Source organism: Melospiza georgiana, chromosome 6 (genome assembly GCF_028018845.1).
Source record: "Melospiza georgiana isolate bMelGeo1 chromosome 6, bMelGeo1.pri, whole genome shotgun sequence".
NCBI lineage: Eukaryota > Metazoa > Chordata > Aves > Passeriformes > Passerellidae > Melospiza > Melospiza georgiana.
Genome location: NC_080435.1, coordinates 28,186,841 through 28,210,224, shown reverse-complemented (window position 1 = coordinate 28,210,224; position 23,384 = coordinate 28,186,841). Strand labels below are relative to the sequence as shown.

Genomic DNA, 23,384 nt, shown 5'->3' with positions numbered 1-23,384 from the left:
GTCATTATACGGAGAAGAAATACCAGGAGTTAGGGTCATGTATTTAAGCTACAGCTTCTGATTTTGGGGTCATGAAGAGAAACTGGCATAGGCAAATCCCCAGCCTTGCCAAAGGTCAGCCTTGACCCACATGCTAGAAAGAACACCAGCTTCCTGACCAGAATGTGCCACTTTTACAGACACCAGTGCACAACAAACAAATACTGCTGGCAGTTCTGCTCCCCCACGAGAGAACACTCAGAACAATTACAGCTTCTTTGCAGTGAAGCCCTGTTTGGTACTAATAATCTCTTTTTTGTTGCTTTTCACAGAGAAAAGTGTATTTTCCTCTGCACCCCATCAGCACCAAGTGCTGGCCATGCAGAATGAGACACATAGCAGGGAACTGCTGTTTTGAGAGCAGAACATCTGTTCAGTATGATACTTCTCTCCCCTACCCCTCTAACCAAGCATTCTGGGGCTTTTCTGCTGATCATTCAGAAGCCCATGGTAAAGTGTTCTAAAACCTTCTACAGAGAAGAGCCTCTTTGGTAGATGAACAGCAGGCAATTATTTGATTCAGGACTTGACTTTGACTCCTAGGTTAGGTGCATTTTTATGTAAATACAGAATACATTCAGAGAGCACTTGCATTATAGAATGCTGCAAATGCCTGCAAAGAGAAAATTAAAGCCTAGTGTTAAAAATGGTATGTAGGCTCCTAGCTAATTTAATTTGCATGGAAGCACATAAGGGATCTCAGAAATCCCAAGACAGCTCTTTTTTCTTCTATTTTGCTGCTTTAAGCTAGGATGCCAAGAGCAGGTTGGATATAAAAACACCAAGTACACGTCAATACCACAGCACTCTGGGCACGTGTCATCATGGTGATGCAGCAGCCTTAAAAATCCATTCTGAAGGCTCAGCAACACAGTGAAGCATCACCACAAAAGCTCTGGGATGGACTGAGTCAGGCAGCACCTGAGAACTGACTTCCAGTACTGACTGAAAACCAGCATTTTCTAGACAGTTACAGCAACTCTGCCAGCCTGGGAGGCAAACACAGCCACCAGCACAGGGTTCAAGCAGCTGCAGCAACTCAGCAGGTGCTCAACATTTGGGTGCATTGCAGGCACAAAGGCACACTCCAGGAGCAGTGAAAAATGTTTGACTGTGAAGCTTGTGCAGAAATGCCAGACTGCTGGAAGTCTAAGGACACCTCCTCAGTGCTGGGTCTTCAATTGAGTCAGAGAGAAGATCAACCAGAATTATCAAACTTAATTATTTGAAAACACCAGTGCTTTTCTCACTGACAAATTACAAAAAAAAAAAACCACAGCTGACCTTATTCACAACTTTTCTAGGGGTAAACCCAAACCTTGGGAGCATCAGTCCAATGACATACTTATGTCATCTCTAACTTTGTGCCTTTTTTCTTTTGTAAATAGCCAATAATGCAACAGTGATTTTTTTAACAGCTAAGACCCACTAGCACGAAACTTACCTCCATTTACTTAGTGCCAGAAAAAATATTCCTGAATTCAAGCCAGCTAATTTTAAAGTTCTACAGTATTTCTAACACCCATCCTGTACACATACAAAAAAGCATGTGCTTTTGTGTATCAATCTGAAATTGAATTCCCACCCCCCCCCCCCCAAAAAAAAAAAAGTGAGGCCTGAATTAAGTTTAGTCACACCTTGTGTGGGAGAACTTAAATTTTTATCCTGTAACAATAAATCATACAGTCTGTTTCCTGCTCAGCCTTACAAGCACTGATATTTTATCAGTAGGAGATACTGGGGTGCCTGCCCATCCTGCTCAAGGATTTCTGTGCAGAATTTCACTTGAGCTACAATTATTGATAATATTGCCCTGGGGAATGGTAACTGGTGGATACAATCATGGGCAAGTAAGGCACCAGGGCAGCAATTTCTTTCTTAGTGGGTGCAGTAGGGATGGGGACCCTGCTCTGCATTTAGCTTGCACCCACTGCACTTCTTTGGGTGACTTGGACCAACAAGTCATGCATTTGAGACTATTTTAAGAGTGCATTTTTACAAAAAATAAATCCTTAAATAGCTAGTAGGGTTTTCCAGGGCATCTATGTGTGCTTTTAAACATTTATCCCTGTCTATTTAGAACCAGTCCATTTGAACTTTATGTTTTTCATTATAAATGGACTGCACTTTCTCCTAGTCACTTTTTATCTAACCATTGGCCATCATCACAAGGAGTAAGAATATTGAGCACAATCCTTCAACTAGACAGAACCTCAAATTCCCCAAGGCACAGTCAGTCAGGACCAGAATGACAAAATTCCCCCAGTGAAATGAACCCTGCCAGACTAAGGCTCTCAGTGTAGGGCCTGCTGCTCTGATGTGCTAGGAAGGAAATGTTTCCTCATGGAGGAACCTGGCTGCACTGGCAGGCTGTGCAGGGACACTTCCAAAGCCCACTGCTGGGAACTAAAACTGTTCATTACTGCAGTGCCGTGGGAAAATCTTGAGAAGGGCTCAGTTGACAAAGCTGGTGGAAGGAAAACTGCAAGCTAAGCTTCCAAAAGCAAATGTATTACAAAAGCAATTTTTTGTGAACTTATTCACTGTCACTCATGTTCAGCTTGTATGAATTGTATATTAGAAATGCTTAACACCTCTAAGTAGCAGCAAGCCTATATATATATTAAATTCCCATCATTCTAGCCCCTGTTGCATTAACATCAATAGCAAGGCTGCTTGGACCTCAAGCTCCTGCATGCTGTAATACAATTTTCTGTGATCCAACATGAAAGAGTAACCTACAGAGACTAACTAAACCATGTCTCAGGGAGTTTAAAAGAAATTAATTCAGAACTGTTCCTACAATACTGTGCTCATCACAGGCTGTTAAATGTACTTGCACACTTTACAAATGCAATACCATTACTAACCAGCAGCTATGCAACTGCATAAGCATAATTTAGAGATAGCAAGAATACCAGATTTTTTTCTGCAGTAACTGCAATGTTAAATAGTCTGTAGGGGATTAATTTGAGATCTTTTTGATCAAATCAGTTCCATTTCAATACTAGGGAATCTCCCCCCCAGTGCCCTTGCTGCCCCATCTCAAATGGTCAGCACAATTGTGGCACTGCAAGAACACGTCTGAGCTGTGCAGTGACAGCTTCTTGCCAAGGCCTCCTGGGCCTCCTCAGCATCTGAAAGATGAACTGCAAGCCCACATTGCACGATCCAGTATCCAGCAAGAGCTGAGATTGACAATTCTTACACTGAGTGACAATTCTTACACTACTGCATCTGCCCATAAAAACACACAAGCACAGGACTGTGAGGGGTAGGTAAGAATGGAGAAAAGGCAGGCCAATACTGGGATGAAGACAACAAAAATGAAGAGGAAATCCAGCTCTATCTTCCCACTCCTCCACACACAGCACCAAGGCATGTGTTTGCACCCAGGCTGAAGCTGCAGATAATAAAATCCTTTTCACTGAAATTCGAAATATATTCTACATACATTATTTTTCTAAGTACCTATACACTTTTAGGTAGCGTGAGTAAATTACCTGTAGACAATTTGCACTGATAAGCTCACCCACTCCTATCCTACTCTATGATTTAAAAAGAACATTATGCTGTGTGACCTTATAATCTAAACATACACAAACACACACAAACAAGGATGCATATGCATAGTCTGAGAGATTCCTCAGGAATCCACAGGCATAGAACCTATAGTAAGTCTGCACTTAACCATAAAAATTAAAATAATCAAAATCCTAAATTAAGAGTTTGATGTTTAAATGCAGCTCCACTGAACACAATGAAGTTAGCTAACAGGCTAACTTCATATCTGTTTTATCTGCAGAACAGCAAATATACAACTATACATCTGCCACCCCATTTCTGCAAATCTAAATTTCAAAATGAGAGTTCATTTTAATTTTGTTTAAACAGTAAAAACTGTGTTTGAAAACCCATACTTTGAGGGTGAACAACAGCTAAAGGAAGTTGACTTTGTTGCAGTCTGGACATAGAAAATAATATAAATTGAACAACTAGGCATTATTTTAGTCCAAATGTAAGACCTGAAATGTATTTTAAGCAATGTATTCATTCTCACAAAAACCAGTACAGAAACATCAGTTGTTTATAGCAAGAATGTACAGTCATCTCTTGTTCTAGTTTCACACACTGGTTATTTCTGACTCTCTATTTCAAGCACTAATGCAAAGCATAAAGAACTGGACTGAGTATCTTGTCCTCATTAGAATCTCAAAGTTTCATCCAGATATATTATAGGAATCAAAGGAGGTAACACACTTTATCCTCCATCACAATATTAAACTTCCCAAATTAGCTGATTGAGAGGAATAGTTTGAATTAAGGATAAAAAACTAGGTAATTTAAACATATGTACAAGCTGCTTTGCTGATAATCAGAGCCAGGGTGAAAGCACAAGTAAAATTAGCACACATCCTCAGTGCACTAACTCTTCTCCTTTTGGAGGATGTCAGAGATGTTACAGCTCTGAAAGCCTTGAGCCCAGCAATCTACAAGAGCACTGGGTGCAGCACCTGCCAACAGATCAGCCCTGTGTGCTCAATGAAATGGGGCAATTTAAGATTAATGCACAGCCCCTGGCACGGGGCTTGTCCAATCTGCTTTTAAGGGAATACGGACAGCCCAGCTGTTCACACTTCAGATTAACAGTGAGGTCTTGTCTCAAGATGCAACAGGACCCCACTCTAAAGAAGTTATTACTGAAAACTGTGCACAAACTCAATTAAAAAAGAACATCTTTCTACTTATCTGCCTATCCTCAAAATGTTACATTTATGATGTTCCAATGAACCCAGAAATGCTCCCATGCTTTTGTACTATATTTGTCATTACCAAACCAGCTAAACCCCACTAGAGATCAGACTGAAATTACTCAGCTTATTAGAAATAACAGAATAAGAAAAATTCTATAGAAATAATAGAATAATTTCTAATAATTATTTAATTACAAATTAAAATTTCCTCATTTGTAGTTAACTACATGTACATAATGTGCACAAAGCAAATGCTACCTGTGCAATGTTACACAGTTATGGACCAGCGGATATTTCTTCTCACTTTTGAATTGCTTTATGTAAGAAACAAGAAAAAAAAAAATCACAGGATGTTAGGTACACATGCCATTGCAGAAATCCAAAACTGTCACTGGATATGGAGCACCTATCATTCTGAGGCCACTGGTGAGAAAAATCAAGAATAAAACAAGGAGGAAACCCAATGCACTCTTGTAAATGAAGATCACTGGTGCAAGGAGGACACAGGAATGCCATGAGGAAGGACTTGCTTCCACAGAGCTTCCAGCTAAGAAAAGCCACTGGATTTCATCCCAGCTATGACTCAAAGCCTTCCCACAGTCTGTAAAGACATTCTGCAGCACACAATATTTTATGTAGTAGCACTAGCAGAGAAGGTTTAACAGAAAGTGTTCTCTCAATCATCATGTTTCTCAAAATCTGAATAAAGATCAGGAAACTCAACCAGCTGGCAGCTGGAAGAGATGTAGAAAAGAATCAAAAGATTACAATTCCAGTTTCCCTCTCCCAGGCAGATGGAGAACCAATCCATAGCAAATACAGCATACACAAGAAACCTGGTTTTACTTCTGGTTCTTTCAGGTTCTGACATAAGAAGCCCAAGTTCGTGCCTGACCTGACACTCAGATTCCCCCCTCAAAATATCAAAGAATCAACAAATGACTTCAACAGAAGAAAACACACACCTGAAGTGAGACTTCAGAAGTGTTGTGAACAAGAGCACACAGCTAGCACAGCTAACAGGGAGATATTTCTGTTGCCCCACATGGAAAGAATACAACAGAACAGGAAGTAGTTTGTGTTTATTCACGTGTAAATAGCAACACACTACAGAAGAGGGTTCAGAGTAATCTCTTCATTAGGCAGCCCTTCCACTTCAAAAATGTCCTAAAGCTTCCCCATAGTATTTTTAATGATCAAATACAGCAAATAGAATTATGAAAAAACCCACTAGTGTTGTACTGCATGCATCTTCCCCAACTACAAATGTCAGTATGTGGGCAATTTTCTGATATTACACAGCTTGTAGGAGCAGGGGAACTATGCAAGATGTAGACACACCTGTATTGACACTTGGAGCAGAAGAGACAGGAAAAAGGTGCATTCACCTTCTAGTGCAAGTCTACAATAATCACACAGACAGAACAACATTTATTAACAGGAATGGAACAAGTCCACACATGAATAAGAAAAGATCATAAATAATACAGTTGTAAAAAAGATTGAAAATCTTAGACTGAGGCAGTCAAGACTGTGCAGTGTGGGTATTTGTACAGAGCACCTGTACAGCAGTTTCTCAAAGCAGGAGATTACCATGAGAAATGTGGCTGGCTAGTGGGGTGGGCTTGGATTATCATGGGGATGCCTTCCATTAAGAAATTCACTAAGATCAGCAGGTGATACACACAATATATTCAGTTGAAAGTACCACTAAACAGAATCTCAGGCAAGAAACCTATTCTACTTTGACTTCTGATCACTCCAACTTCATCCTGACAGAAGGCAGTTCCCATTTTTCCCCAAGCAGAGTAATTTTGGTGATAGGTACAACATTCTCCTTTCATAACCAGACTAAAGTAAAACAGGGGAAGAAAATGCTTTGAAAAAACACAGACATTTTAAACAAAAACAATCATTTTTCTAAATGGTTTTATTTACATTTTTCATATACAGGTATGTTAAATGATACATTCTGACTAGTATCCACACCAGTGTGAATTAATTACATGGATTAAAGCTACTGATGTATTGCATATGATGAAATGCAAAACAATCAACCCTAAGCTGTGGTCCCACCCCCTGCATGTGAGATGCCTCAAACAGCATCTGTTTGTTACCAAGACATTTAAAATTCAAAATGTCCATATGAAATAGAAGTTATCTAAACAAATGTATCTGGTTGCATTTCTTTAGGACAAGCAATAACACAGGAGTCTTGCAAAATTCTCAAGACAAAAAAATACATATTAACAGCCAAACCTTTTACATGTATGTTACCAGCTTTGTATTTATTGTTTCTAGACTTGGGCTACTTGTCACAACTGTTTTCTGGATCTGATTTTTATGTCTTTAATTATGGCAACCTTTCAACCCCTATTAACAATGTTCAAAGTGACCAGGATATAAAGGTAAAGGCTGTGGTGTGAACTGGCCTGAAGCATTCAGGACAATTACAGAGGAAAGTTTCCATTCAGAGTAACTAGAACTAAAAATTCCTTAATCATAAAAAAAAAATGTTGATAGTATGTGAATACAGTTTAATAAATGTGCCTAAGAAGATTTTCAACCTGGTGATTTCTCAAAGGAAACTAGCAGAGGAAAAAAAGGCAACTTCAAAAGCTTCAGAACTACTGAGATTTAGGAGACTGGTAAAGTAAATGTTCTTTCATGAGCATGAAAAGCATTATCAGGTCTTTCTGTATCTAAAAGATGGTTCAATCAAAGTGACAAAGGAAACAGCAACAGACAGGTGGGCCTATGGGATCACAGGGTATTAAACTGGATTTATTTGCACATTTCTGTAGCACCTTTTAGGCAGGTGCCAAAAGCACTTTAATCACTAGAGCAGCCTCACAACAACCCTGTGAGGTAGGTAGGTAACTGTTAAAGAACAGGTTAAATAACTTACCCAGGGAGACACAGCACATCAGCAGAGCAGGCTAGAGTCCAGAGCGTGTGATCTATGGATTTAATGTTATGGCACAGTGGGGCTGACACTTAGGCACTCCTTTATACAACTGCCATTCAACAGAGTCAAGTTTCTGAGAGGAGGTTTTTATGAGAAAGGTTATCAGAAGAAAAGTGTGCTTTAAGTAGCTAGAGAAAATAAGAGTTTGGGAAGAATAGCACTACTGTTCCACTTCCTAAATTTTAAGAGATGCAGTTTATAAAGTTAACTATTTTGCTTGCTTAAACACTTATCAAATCCAAAACTCTACTTAGATGTTCAAATATTATGACCCAAAACCAGCTGTGAACTGGGAGTTGTTTCATCCACTTATATCATTTCTAAGTCCTGCAATTCTTCTTTGAAGGTCAGAAGAAATAAGAACCAGTGCAAGAATCCAAACTTGTTTCAACAATTTCAACTTTAATAGTGTAATTCCCATTAACAAACTGTCAAAGCATGCTCTTCCTAACTAATCTCCATGTTCTACTGCCTACCTAACCAGTCACAATGCAGAGAGCAGAGCATCTAAACCAGTGCTTGGCACACAAAATGCTCAATGTGAAGTATTTGGTTACTTGAGCATGCTCTGTGCACCAGGTGTGGTGAGCTGGATGAACACTGAGTGCTGAGCACTGCTCCCCACTATATTCCACCAGGGAACACAGTCACACACAGAAAGCACAACAGTCAGCAAGCTGAACAAACACAGCCATAAAACCCAGAGGCAATCACAGCAGCAAGGCCTGCACTTACAAGTTATACATTACAGAAAGAACTGGCACATGCACTTTTTGTGCAGATAGTTTATCAATAATTCCTACTGAAGACTGGAAGTGACTAAAGAGAACACATTTGTTAAGTCAGACAAAGGGGAATTTGAAGCCTTCTAACAACTTTGAGAGTACAGCTGTGTAAGGGCTAATTTCTTTTTTTGTAAGGCCCTTTTCATAACCCTCACCCTGGCTCATCTTGCAATACATCACAACTAAGGAACATTTTTGAGCTCTGATTTATGTCTTGCAGAGGGCAAAATTCTCTAGTGAAAGACAACCTGGCAGAAAAGAACCCCCACTTCCCTCTCTCTTTCTGTCTTTCTGGGATGCAAAGAGAAAACGTTTTCATGTTAAAGAGTAAAATCCTTTTTTGACATCAGAGGAAATGCAGGTAACAGATGACTGAAGATTTTACAAGTTTCAGATTTCAATAATGAGGCAGCAAAAGTAAATTGAAAGCAGTGCTGGAGATCTACCATGGGTTTATTTAACTAAGGCATGGCTAGAAAGTTATATACTTCTAAACAGCCCAAGAAAAGTTTTCTAGCAGGAGGAGACTACTAAAATTGCCAAGGAAAAGAGCTTTTGAAAATACTTTCCTCATATTCCTTGCAAAACTTAAGGCTGCAATAAAAAGAAGCCTGAACAGAATTCCTCCACTCAGCCTTCAAAAATTAACTGAAGTCTTTAATTTAACCACTGGGTTTAAAGAACATTTGATAAAGCATTTTGATTTGAATTCACCCAGATGGACTGCACAAATGATATGCAACTGAAAACAACACTGACAATGGTGCCCAATTGTGTGAGCATATCTGTTTTTAGAGAGGAATTTGGAAATAAGTTATTTCAACTTACAGCTATGTATGCTCACATATGCTTTAAAAAAACAGAGAAAAGCATATTGCTTTGTTTGGAAATTGGCCACTGTCAGTTGGAACATGTCACTGTAAACAGGAAAGTTGAAAATTAAGTCATAACTGAGATTTTAAAAATTTGGCTGTTAAGATAAAAGATAAATTTCTGAAAACTACCTTCTTACATTTCTTTCAAATACAACCCTCTTCAGCTGTAGCCTCTACCAGAAATCCACAGTTCCCATTTTTGTTTTGAACTACAGAACTCTATATTCCATTTCTCTAATATTTGAAGTGTATTAATAAGCACACACACAAGAACTAGTGAAGGTTATGAGAATTCTTTCCCTCTCAGAGTTACCTTGTGTTCCCTGGTACCCCTAACTGCTGAGGTGCTGATCTGCTCTCCTTGATGGAACAGGTAAAAAACTCTGCCCTAGACTGTTCCAAGTTTGCCACTGTTAAGGTTTCTAAATAGTCTTAATTATAAATTAGGGGAGGTGATGTCTGTCAGTTCATCTCTGAACGTGGTTTAAGACAGGGAGCTTCACACTGACAACAGGACTTTCTGCTGAAGGATGCACAGTGTGGTACTGGCTTTCTGAACCTTACTCAACCCTTAAATTTGAGGCATGAGAAAGGTAAAGGTTTTAAAAAAGTGCAGAAATCAGGCAATTTAATGAAATGATGAAATAAGATTAGATTCTAAAAACTAGAACCTGTAGCAAAAATTTCAGGGTACTCGTGTACTAATGGATTTGGCTGCAGGGTTCGAAAAGGAAAAACTTGTATTTGTATGTTAGTCCATTTGCAATCTCCCAAACATGAATAAACATCAACATTCTAACTACTGCTACAAACAGGATAGTGAAAACTCCAGATATTTAATTTGGTAGCATTCAATTTAGATGGCACTCACTATTTTGCACTGTAGCATCTTTCTATGAGCTGCAATATAAAAAATTCTGCTCGATTCCCATGATCCCAATTTTCTCTATCTTCAAAATTTACTGCCAGACATTTCTGGATAAGTAATTGAATGTAAAATAAGATATGATAACTATGCAATGAAATTTCACAGCAAATGGAAGAAAAAGAGAGCTCATTTCTCATCTACAGAACACAGGTCCCCACCCCTGAAGTTTAGCATATAGAAAATCTGTCTCAAGGAAGATGTGCAGCCAGAGGATGCCCACAGAAACCATGTGTATTAGTAATAAATATCAGCTACAGAAAGGACTCAAACCAAAATGAACACCACCACCACCCCCCCATGATTATACAGGGAATTTCATGGCATGTCATTAGAGACAGTTCAGTGACCAATGCACCTAGTGATAAGTCTTACCCAGTTATGGAAACAATCACAATTTGTTGGGATTTTTAAAAGCTATTGAGTTGGGCTAATGCATTTTCATTCCAGAAATTAGCTTCCATCCCCACACCCTCCCTGCAAACACTGTTCACAGAAACATTCAATTCCCTAAGAAAGCAAAAAAAAATAAATAAATAAAAGAACCAAATATTCAGAGAAAGTCACTCAAATAAGTTTGTATGTGTAAATAAAAAAAAATTCTCTAAGTAAATGACACGGGAGGCAATAAATTGACACGACAAGCAAATAAAAGGCTAAAGCACTCCAATACCATTGAAACAGTTTTAATGTTGTTGCAATTCCATAATGCAACAATCATCAACTCATGAAAGACCCAATACTTTAGAATTCATTTTAATCATTCCTTTGTACCTATTTTACAAAATAAAGGCAAGGCATATTTAAAATCCCCTTTCCCCTAGATATTATGTGCCTATCTTATTCATGCTTATAAAAATAGAAACTTAAAATCCTATGAAATGTTATGTAAGAAAAAATGTAAAAATATTAACCTCTGCTTCAATGTACAGTTTCCAGAATCTGCCAGAACTGGGGAACTGGGCAACAAGGCGTTCATAGGTCTTCCGTGCTTTGTCTATAGGCTGATTCTAAAAATTGAAAATCAAAACAGCATTTACAGTATTATGATTCATGTCAATGAATATGCTGATTTTACTCCAGAACCAAATAGTGTGAGTGGACCATAGATAAGGAAATGTAATCCTATATCACTAAACCTGTGCCTCTCGAATGAGAATGCTCCAAGCGTCAAGGTCATATGGATTTTCTTCTAGTTTCTTTTCAGCTTTCTTCACTTTTTCAGGGACATATTCAGCAGTCTAGAAAAATTAAAAAGAAGACATAAGAGATCACAAGCAGCGTTTGAAAAGTTCTGTCCCACCTACACAGTCAAGCAAAAGAACACATTTCAACAGTGGAATATTTTAAAATGCAGTTTCTAAACTGGAATTCAGCTGGAAAAGAAGTTGTCCCAGGAAGATAATGCACATTTAGCACAAGTTCTACATGTTATGGACATCGACCAAGATGTTAGACTAAACCAACTCAATGTCTCTAAAACACGAAAACAAATTTGACTTTGCTGGAATATTTACTGCACTATGAATTTTAAACATTTTTACCAACCTGCAACTTTAAGATGTAAAAAATAAATTCAGCTCATTATTTCTATCACAGCGCTCAGGCAAACAAAGCCAGTTTATCCAGGAGTCATTGTGGACTTGGAGAACAGAAGGTATTGGGTATCACAGGTTTAACAAGCAAACCAGGAGATGATGTTCAGCAGAAACACATACACACTATCCAAGCACAATTCCTTTGCTCACTTTCTGACCTCTCAACCCTACAGATGCTCTCCTGTAGTTTTGGCCCTAACATCACCTTTTTTTAAAAACACTCAGACATTCTGATTGAAGTTTAAAAGGTTTTTTTCAGGCTAAAAGCTGTACCAAACTGACTGCAAACTTTTTAACGCCGTTACTTTCAAACACTTTTGGAAATAACTTGCTTTATGATTTTCAGGGCTTTTTTCCCCTAGACCTAACACTGTTAGCACAAGTAGAATAAAAAATTACAGTGTGAAGATCACATACAGACACCCTTAAAATACATGCTTGTTACAACCCTAAATGAACTGAAGTTTATTAGTTAAGCCTGAAATATTGTTCTGACCTGCACTCCAAAGCAGTTACTAACTTTGAAAACCTGGCTGATTTTAGGCAGGTAAGAGCAATACAAAAACCACACCAACTAAATCCTTGCCTCTGTGAGATGTAACAATAGTAACCCCTAAATCATCACTGTAAGACCTTGCTGGTGAAATTTTATAATTTCACTACATAATTAAAAATATTCATCTCTAATGTACCGTGCAGTGTGACTGATTTATAAAAAAATAAATTCTAAAACTTGCAGAAAATTCTAAAAAAACCCCAAACAACCAAATTCTGTCATTTGCTAGAAGATTATTTCAAGGAGTTTGCTACACTAGTTCTGAATAAATGAGAAGCAGAAGGTAACTACACTAGTTCTGAATATTTTTCAGCATCACCAGTTTTTGTGTCAGTGCCACTAGCAGGATATAATTCAAAGCATATCCCTTTAAATACATCACTTAATAAAACTACTTATAAAATGGGAAAAGGTTCAAAAATATTGCAGAACTGTTAAATGGACATATCTGATATTGCAGATATACAATAAAGGAAAAAGAAAAAAAATCAGTAGCTGAGCTTTATAGGAGGCTAAACACCATTACTTCTTTTGATTCACTTTTCAAGCAATTCTTAACACTAATGCAAAGCAGGGTAGCTTGGAAGGCAAACATCAAATCCCACATTAAACTATTATAAAATTAATTTGATTAAAAAATCAAAGTAGCACTAAGCTGTCAACTCTGAAATAGTAAATTTATAAAGTGCCATATGAATAGTTTTACATTCCTAAGTCCATCAAAATTTGGCTTAAGATGTAAAACACTATAAAATGATCTGGTGGTTTTATTTCTTCCCAATTGACATGCATAAACATTATTCAGCTTCCAGAAGCAGCACTGCAGCTGAAATTTCTGCATTTAAAAACTATTTCTGTAAGCTACCCCTCCAGGTGACCCAAAACTGAAATGCTGCTTATTCAATGAAGCATTAATTCCAATACACCAACATCAGAGGGAAATTTACTTGTCTCAAATAAATTATTCTGGGTACATGAGACAGAAGGGTCTGGCAGATGCACCATTAATGTCTGCTACAACAAAAGGACCCCACCTACAAAAGCACAAGGTCCTGCCCTCTAAGTACTGACTTTTAAACAATATTAAACAGAATGGGCCACTGAGGCACCTTTCAGCTATTACATCAGTAGCTAAATTGTGTTTCCTCAAATCTTTCCAGGTGACACAAAAATATTCATCTCATGTTAAGACTTCCAGGAATTTCATTCATCTAGGCAGATACAAGGTCATAAACTCAAACTCAGAAAGGCAGAAAGAGCTCAGGAAAAAAACAGATGGGGATAAGATGCACAACCACAGCAATCCTACATTAATTTTATGTATTTGATACACGAATCAAACTGTGCAAGAAGCACAATTATTTTACTGGAAAATCAAAAGGACTGATTTTTTTAAGTTGGTAAATAATTGTTCAGCAGCAGCAGATGAAGTTCCCCATTCAGTTGTAGAAGACAAAAGACAGGCACTGTACAGAATGGAAAATAACTCTGAGGATCAGTTTTGAACCGGACTGCCGGCACTTGCTGTACCTTAGGTGAGCTCAGGGAGCAGTCCCTGTGCTGTCCCTGTGCACCTCCAGACATCTCAGGACACTGCACTGCAGGCAAAGCACAGATGGGGCCTCACTGCATCTTCCCAAATAACCACTCCTAACACCCTGCAGGAATCAACACTCGGGATTTTCTGAACATTTTTCCAGAGCTGGGTGTGTGAACAAACACCCGTTGTGAGGACCAACACCTACAGCAACACACAGCAAAATGGAACCACGAGCCTGACTCTCAAGCACAGGCAGGAAAAATGTGATCCCAGTTTTGAGAGTTGATGTTAACTGCAATTTGTGCTTGCAGCTGCTGCTATCACAGTTCAAGGGCACACTGAAATTATGTATTTCTCATTGCAGTGCTTGCACAACAGCCAATATCCAAACTGGGAACATGGAATTCCTGGGTGTTCACTGCCATTATCCTGCCCCTAGATAAGCATTTCCAGGGAAGCTCATCCTGTAGCAAACCACTTCAGGGAGTTTAATCAGCAGAAAAATAATCCTGTTGGAAAAGGGATTAACTTTCTAATAGTTCAATCTCCTGGTTTCGGGATCAGATGCAGCAAAAAGGACACAAAACCATTCAGGACTCCAGCAGCCTCAACTTAGACCAGCTGAAACACTATCCAGCTGAACCTAACCAGATACTGGCTTTTAACTTGTCTTGGCTTTAACTTTTCTTTCACACAGACTGTAAAAACCCTTTTTCCCTCTGCTTTTGTTAAGTCTGTGCAATAGATCTCTATATCATCAGGATCCTATCCCATGAGCAACTCTCTGAAGGTCATGGAATTATTTCAGCTCTTAGGCTTTTCTACAGATTACCACCACCTAGTCCAGCTCACAACTACCCTTTCATTATTTATACACTGCCAAACAGCAATAGAACTGAAGTCTCACAGATACTAGAAGTATAAAAAGATCTTTCCAAAATCTCAAGAGACCTAAACCCACATTTCTAGGAAGGGATCTAGTAGCTCCTTCCCACAAAATCCATCAACTCCACAAAATCCAATTCTGAAGTCATAAAGGATGCCTGAGGGAACAAAACCAGAGGAAATAAAGTCCACTTTTAGTATTTGCTTATTTATCAATCATCTCCAAGGGAATATTCTTGGTTTATATTATATTCCTAAAATCAACGGTTTCCTCAAGCCTCTCAAATAAATCGTCATGATTCCAACCAAAGTGTCTAAGAAAATACCTAAATACCTTCATATTGTTTGCAAAACTAAATACATCCAGTAGTTTAAGGTATCCTCCTGTTTCCACAAAAGGATCCTCTGCAGTGGAAAGTAAATAAATGTGTTTACAACACCTGCTACATCCAGGGAGTGGCCAGCTCAAGATGCTCTAAAAACTACCATTAATGATGAAATAAGAACTTCTACAAACCAAAGCAGATTTTTCTTGCAGGATTGTGTGGGTTTAACATCAACAGGAGGAGCTGTTGGATACAAAATGGCAGGAATTGTAATGGCTACTTTAGTCAAATTGCTTTAATAGCCAAAAGGAGCTTTCTGGCCATTCAGACACAGCCAGTTTGCTGGTTTGGCACACTTCAGCACAGCCTGAACTGTGAATGGAATTTCAAATATATTAACATCCATTATATTAACTTGACAAGCATTGGTAGTTGTTCAGTTTGCTAAATTTACAGGTTGGTTTAGTCTAAGGCTTTTTTCCCTTTAAGCTTATTTAAAGCTGCATGTGCAGAGAAGAACAAGTTTTAAAACCCTTTCCTCAGTAACACAACCCTTCACTGGGGGAACTGTAGTTTCAGCTTAGCAACACTTGCACTTTCTTAAATGTTTTTAATGCCTTGATTTCTTCTATTCTACACTAAACCACTTGGAAAAAAAATGTGTCCTTTAAGGCTGGAGCAGACACAGCCCAGGATATTCATCTTGACCAAAAAAGGAACTTTTGTAAGTACTGCCCCATCCCAACATCATCTGGGCTCAAAACTCCAGAGAAATTGAAATTTTAGATTAGTAATGATTACCATTCTTCCCTCACAGGACTATTTCCCAAATGTTGCACTGACACATTTTTCACTTGAACTTCTTATTTGCATACCTGGAACTTACTGACTCTGGAAATACACCTAAATGACAGTTTTTACACAGTTGTAAATAAAGCACTGCATTACAAACTCAGGAGCTTTCCTTCAGCAATACTTGCACTTATTGTGTCTACTCTTAAAGAGCTTTCTCTAGAATGGCTCCTCCTGTGATGTTAAACCCACACAATCCTGCAAGGAAAGTCTTCTTTCAGCACTGCACTCAGTGACATCTATTTTTAAAATATTAAACTGAAGTTAACTGCAACTTTACAACATTTACTACTGTCTTGAGCATGCAGAAACTTTCATGATGTACCACATCAAACAGACACATGACAAAGAGAGGAAGGAATCAAAAGGGACAAAAGTACCTGAAGAAACCAGAACAAACTGGTTTTGAGGTATTTTTATAGTCACAGAGACAATACAGACATTTTTTTTTTCCACAGATCCATATTCATGGAACATAAAAAATGCATCTCAGACTGGGGTAGCATCTTAGAAACTCTAACTGGGAGTGTGAAATGCATGTTGTAACCTTAAAAGACTGGAAGGTAACTAAGGCAGGGGCAAAGCAAATGTTATGTGAGCATCAGATGCAGGTGATGCCTGGCAAGCATTTATTAAGTGGGGAATGGAGGTTTTGTCACCAAGCCCATGAAACAAGCACCGTGACTGACACGAAACTGGATGTGCACACAGAGGAGCACAAACATGTCCAGACATGCAGAGGTGCAAGCATGGGCTTTTTGTAACCCTGGGCAGAGCCTGCCATGGAATTTTCTGGCAAACAGTGGCAGATGCAGCAGCCCTTCAGTCTACAAAAGTGCATTTCTGTGACACAGACAGGCTGAGTGCTTGCTATTCCAGAAACTGAGCCTGGAAATTCTGCTTTGTTCAACACCATGAGGCCTCGGGAGAAATCTGGCAGAGGCCTGATGGATTTGAAGTCCTCACATGATCCAGCTGGTTCTTTAGGACTAATCTGGGCGCAGCACAGAGCAAGAATTTAAATACACTCCAAGAGTTGTGGCTGCATTGCATTTCTCTGTCCTCCTGCTCCAGCTTGCTCTACAGTAACACAATGAGGAGACAACTACATAACACAGGAGAGGCTCCTGTCACACAGTAACAACTCCTGCAGCTAAGCCTGGCCTAAGGTTGCAATGCCAGCCTCAGTTTCTACAGGCAGGCACAGCCAGAACCCTGTGCAGGTAACTCCAGGCCTTTCATCCAGCACCAGGCTGGCCCAGAGCAGCTGCAGTGAGGGTGCCCCAGGCTCTGCTGCTCCTCCCTCCAGCAAATCAGAATCCACAAGCCTTCATCAGGAGGATGGAGCAGTAGAAATAAAAACATAAAAATTAACCCAACCTATATGAATGAGCAGGTTTTTTTAATCTAAGTGCACTCAACATGAACACAGAAATAATAATGGGCAAAAAAAAGGAACCTGATTATGGCCCAAAGACCAAGTAACTCAACCTTTTGCTTATCAAATCCTCCCTTGCAAAAGAATAAAGTCTAAAGTCAGCAGGACTGCAGTTAAATAGTAACACTTTACAAGCTGTAGAAACACACGTGCCCTTTCAACAAACAGCTTAACTGAGCCATGAAACATCAAAGTATTCCTGAAAACATTCTGGAGTGGGGAGATGAAACCTGGAACATGCCACACACCAGCACTAACAACATTTTGCTGTGGCACATTCTTACTTCTCTGCAGCCATGCATCTCATGATGAAGGGAACCATCCTGCAGGATGCCCAAACACACTCCAAGCACACTGAGCAGCCTGGAGCACACAGGGAATGTTGGGGCATGACCCTAACCAGGCATATCCTGAGTATTTTACACTCTGAGCATCACATTTCCTATACCCACCCCATCCACCAAAATAGTGAGCTTATAGATAAAATTGACACTCCATCCTTTAGGGGTATAAGGCACAGGCATACAGAAATTCACCAGTTTGGTAAGAAACTAACATTCTACAAAGAAAAAGCCACTTCAAGAAGCAACTAAGGCATCGGCTTGATTTTAAGTATTTCTAAAGGCTAAGACACGTGGCTGTTATCAATAACTCTTCCCATGTGGCTGTTATCAATAATTCTTCCCTCAATCAGGAATTTTCATCCCCACCCCTCCAACTGATACAGATTTTAAACATAATCCCAACTACTAAAAAAAGCCATTTTGGAGAAACTCTGCCAGTAAATCAGAAATCGTTCATAGTAACACTAGATTTAAAAAGGTGACATACAACACTGCGGTAGCTCTCTATAAATTAAGAGATTAGAGTAAATACGGACTTTAGCCTATTAAAAAAAAAACAACAAAAAAACCCAAAAAAAACAACGAAACAACAAAACCAACAAAAAACAACCAAACTGCAGCTATTTCACAGAATCCCAGAAGGATGAGGTTTGGAAGGGACCTCTGGAGATCCCCTAGTCCAACCCTGCTGCCCAGGCAAGGTCACCTGCTGGAGTAGGTGACACAGGAAAGGGTCCAGGTGGGATTGGGATGCGTCCAGAGAGGAAATTCCGCGCCCTCCCTGGGCAGCCGATCCAGGGCTCTGCAACGCTGAACCTAAAGCAGTTCTTCCTCATGCTGAGCTGGCACTTCTGGGCTTTTAATTTAGCTCCCTACTAAACGAGACGAGCGCTGTACTGTAAGAAAACCCTTTATCAAGCAAACGCGTGTTTATCGTTTCTAGTTTAAGGATTAAGCGTATTTTAGCAATGCTTTATTCTGAAGGTGTCGTTGGAGGCCTTCGCCATGAAACGCCTGAGTTCGGCCAACGCTCGCTTTACATAACACCGCAAGCTGCCTCTGTAAACAGCCCGTCCGAGCTGCGATTCGCTCCCGGAGTGCGCTGCCTTCAGCGGCCACGGCCGACCGGGACCGGGACCGTGACCGGGCCGCCCATTGTCCGGCTGGGCCTGAGAGCCGGAGCTCCGGGCTCATCACCGCCCGGGCCGGGCCAGCTCCGCTCCCCGCCCGCCTACGGAGCACACGGAGCTCCTCCGACGGCCAGCGGGGCAGGGGAGCCCGGCCGGGCTCAGGGCCGCGCTCCGCTGGGCCCCGCCGCACGCCCGCCCTCACCGAGCCCACACCGCCCCGCTCCCTCAGGGCGCGGCCTGCGCTCACCCTGCCCCGCCTCACCTGGTCGCCGGCGGTTCCCTCTCCGGACATGGCGCGTTCAAAGCGGGCTGGGGCGCGGGGCCCCGAGCGGGTTAAAGCTCCTTAAAAATCGCTCGTCCGGCCGCAGCCGCCGCGCCCGGAGAGCGGCAGCGAGAGAGCGGCAAAATGGCGGCGGCACCTCCGGGCCGGGGGCGGGGGAGCGGGGCTGGCGGGAGGAAGTGCGTCATCGCGGCGCGCGGGGGCGGCCGGAAGGGGCGGGGCCGCGCTGAGGGCGGGAGGCTGCGCTGAGGCGGCGCTTCCTCTCCCTGCTCCTCTTCCTCTCCTTTTTCCGGCCCTTCCTTCCCTTTCCACGTCGTGGGGACACAGCTGGCTCCCCGGAGCCGCTGCTGCCCCATACGGGCAGGATGGAGCGGCGATGCCCGGCCCGGCCATGAGGGTGGGCCCGGGAAGGCGCGCTGAGGCGGCGCTTCCCCTTCCCGCTCCTCTTCTCTCCCCGCTCTTCTTCCTCTCCTTTTTCCTGCCCTTTCCCTGCCCCTTCCTTCTCTTTCCACGTTGTGGGGACAGAGCTGGCTCCCCGGAGCCGCTGTTGCCCCACACGGGCAGGATGGAGCCGCGATGCCCGGCCCGGCCATGAGGGTGGCCCCGGGAGCCGCTGTAGCCGTGCTCATGGCACCCCTCAGAGGGATGGAGGCAGCTGCGGGAGCTCGGAGACTTCCAGCAGCTCCTTGCCGGCGCTTTGCCTTCGCTGAGGCAGCGCCAGAGGCGGCTGCCAGCCGCAGGGCCGTCCCTTGCACCTCACAAGCGCTTTTGCTGATTGAGACAAGTTCAAAACCCAGGCTGAGATCGCGGTCACTAAAGATGTCAAGGGCGCAGGAGGGAGCTTCCTCTAAAGCTACTTAGTTTTTGTGGAAAATGCCAGTCATTTGTTTTTAAAATGTTCAAAGTTTAATAGTAATAAAAATGGCTATAAAAATAGTACTATAATTAGAGTAATAATGTTTTGGACAATTTGAATTAGGACAATATGAGACAATAGAGACAAAGAGTTACGGACGTCCAGGTACCTTTTTTTTGGGCAGCACGGGCCTGAAAAAGGACCCACGTTAACAGAGGATTAACCCTTAAAAGCAACAGCCTGTTGCATATTCATACATCCCATCCATGATGCATAAATTCCATTCAAACACAGGATTCTGTCTGGTCAGCGTCAGCTTCCTCCGAATCCTAACAGTGCCTTCCACGTGGGAAGAAGTTCGTTTCTTCTGATAATGGAGCAATAAATTCTCTTTATCTGAAAGATTCAGGTGTCCCGTGGCTGCTATCTTGCTGCAAGTCCTTACTTTAAAAAAAGTATCCTACACAGCATAGTTTCTATTTTAACATTCTGTTATAACCTAAAACTATATTTAACACAGTACTTAAGAGAATTAATACAGCATTGCTTTCTAACGCAACACATATAATATTCATTTGAATATTTGCTAAAAGCCAATCATAAAAGACACACTTTTCACAGTTTTGTTTACAAAATACCCACCAGCCAGAGAAAAGAGCCTTGAGGCAGCCAGTGCAGGGAAACTCTGCTATATTTAAAAAAAAAATCTGGGAGGAGGCTTGGCACATACCAAGGTGATTTAGCTGCCTTCACAACAGCAGTGTAAGTGATGTTAAAATTGTGTAATGCATGAAGAACTTGGTGTTAGTGCTGGGGTTTCTTTTCTGCCTCATCTTGCAGAAGTCACTGTCTTAAACCACAGAAATGTGTGGCAATGGGACATAAGGAAAACATGTGCAACCTTCTGAACCTTCACCTGGGAAAAATAAAGGCAGCAGAGAGTGGAGAGTCAGTTGACTAATTGTGCAGTAACATTTCTCAGAACTTTGATTCTTCAAAAGTGAAATACAAACGTGTCTTGGCTGATAGTAGGCCCTTGGAGAACAGGGACTACAAAAACCCTGCAATTTTCCAAGTCATTCTTGTAATGTTTTTCCACTTCCTACACAGGAACTAATTCCTTCAAAGCAATTGCTTGAAGCAATGCTGGGAAAACTTCTAATTAGACAACACTTGTGTCATTGCAGGGCTGCAGAGTGTCAGCTGCCTCCCTGGCCTGGCTGAATCTCTTTTTTTTCTGGTTCTTCAGGTTCCCATTTTGTTGTGAACGCCAGCCTGAGGAAGCTGGGGCAGCCAGGACATGATGACAGGCCTGGCTGCTGCAGGCAGGGCTGCACTTGAGCTTTGTGATATCAGACAGGAGGATGTTGTTGGTGCCTGCTGTGATTCATGCTCAGCTCAGTCACTGATGTGGAACTTCATGAATTAACAAGGAAACTCTGGGTTATGCTGCTCTGGGAGGGAATGGGGCAGAAATCAAAAATCCAGAGCTGCTCAGGAATTAAAGGCTGCTGTACCTGCAGGGACTTGGAAATGGAAGAAAATGAGAACCTAGATAGATGTTGAACCTTAGAGGCTGCCAGGGCAGGATCTTGGTGAGCTGTAAGCAAAGCAAATTTGAAAGGAAGCTGCTTGCAGAGAGTTGGGGTTATCAAACAGGCCTGGCATACCTGCCTCCCAAGGCATTTTAGCAGCTAGTTATGAAATCATGGGTTCTGTGAAACTAAAACCACTAAAAACATTGTTTGCAACCTAGTTCTCAGAAGGATTCAGTCACAGATGTAATGGTGTTGATTGTGTCTGCTCAGTGCTGGAAGGACAGTTTTAGCCCCTCGGATTTGAGCTGCCCTGGTAATTTCTGTGTGCCAGTGCTGAATCCCACCAGAGGGCAGAGGGTGCTGAAGATTGTCACCAGTGTCACCACACTTGCTGGAGGCTGTGGGCTGTCTCCCCTCCTCTGAGATGCATTTCGGACACAGGTTGAAGGTGAGGACCTGGAAACGGAGAGATCCCACCTTGCTCTTGGCCAGGAGCGTGCTGGGGCCTGGTGTTTGCTCAGCTGAGACTTCTGCCCTACAGAACCCACAATCACCCCTTTGGTGCTTCTAAAGTGACAACACCCTGGGGATCCTGTGAACCAAAGAGGAGAAAGCAGCCTAAATTTACATTCTCATAGGTCATGATTAAGAATGAATAAATTAATCCTTCTGATGGATCAATCCAGACTGGTGTTGCTCCCCACTTCACCTCCAGCGAGCTGTGTCTTACTAATCAAGTGTATAAATGAGGAAGGAGGCAAAACCCAAACAGGCTTTGCTGAGTTTGTTTTCTTGGGCTCTGCACTGGCACTGCTGGGCTTTGTAGTCAAGAAGGAAGGAAGCATCTGGGGGGGATTTGGGTGGTGAGGAGAAGGCAGCAACAGGATTGAAAAGAGTTTGGAAATCCAGTGTATGAGCAAGAAAACAGAGCTGAATGGACCAGTGAGCAGCTAGAGTGATCAGTAAAAAATAATTACAGCAGATCACATAGTTCCAGTAATGTATTTTAATAGTGTAATAAGAAGTTAAAATTTGGGGTTGAATTCTAACCTCCTCACCATCAATTCATTTGCTTGAATTGCCTATTACTTAGTGCTATTTATTACATTGTTGCCTCACTTATTTTTTGTTAGCGGCTTTTTCAGGTTTTCTAAGGAAAGTATAAATAATCATCATGTCAATCAAATCCTGTTCTGTTTTCAATGCAGAATTATTTCCCAGTGCAAGTAGTTGTTACCTTCCTATAACACTTCTTGCTGTTGTGGAGCATTATTAGTATTCATCAATGTTTATTTATATTGCCTTGTGGATTCTTGGGAAAATTTACCATAATGAAATGAAATCTGAAGCTCGATTTCTGTGCATCTCTCTCTCTCTGGTTACAGCTGTACTTTAAGCATGAAACACTAAGCAGTGAACATAGTGCAGTAAATTATTTAAGCCAACAACTGGGTATCCTCATGGGCAGGGTTACATTGGTTTTTTTCCTTTGAGATTTGTGGTCAGATGTTTCTGTATGTCAGATATTTACCCTTTATAGTGTACATACAGTGGGTCTAACATGTCCTAAATGCTTTGTGAGCAGATCAGCTCCCCAGGATGGGCACAGTCAGCCCTCCATGCCCAGCAGCCATTCCTCTGGCATTCCTGCAACAGTGTCCAAGGCTCTGAAAATCAGAGGGGCTGATACCCACC

General features: G+C 41.3%; 1 protein-coding gene across 2 annotated transcripts in view; it reads right to left on the bottom strand.

The window, feature by feature from the left end:
- CSTF3 (cleavage stimulation factor subunit 3) overlaps positions 1 to 19,455 on the bottom strand; it is a 47,907-nt gene extending 28,452 nt beyond the window's left edge. For both annotated transcript variants that reach the window (XM_058026922.1, XM_058026923.1), the window contains exons 1-3: positions 19,278 to 19,455; positions 11,486 to 11,587; positions 11,261 to 11,356 (exon numbers count right to left, since the gene is read on the bottom strand). In XM_058026922.1, coding sequence (XP_057882905.1) covers positions 11,261 to 11,356; positions 11,486 to 11,587; positions 19,278 to 19,307 — 228 coding nt within the window. In that variant the 5' untranslated portion in view covers positions 19,308 to 19,455. The remainder of the gene's footprint in view (positions 1 to 11,260; positions 11,357 to 11,485; positions 11,588 to 19,277) is intronic.
- Between the last annotated feature and the right edge of the window lie 3,929 nt (positions 19,456 to 23,384).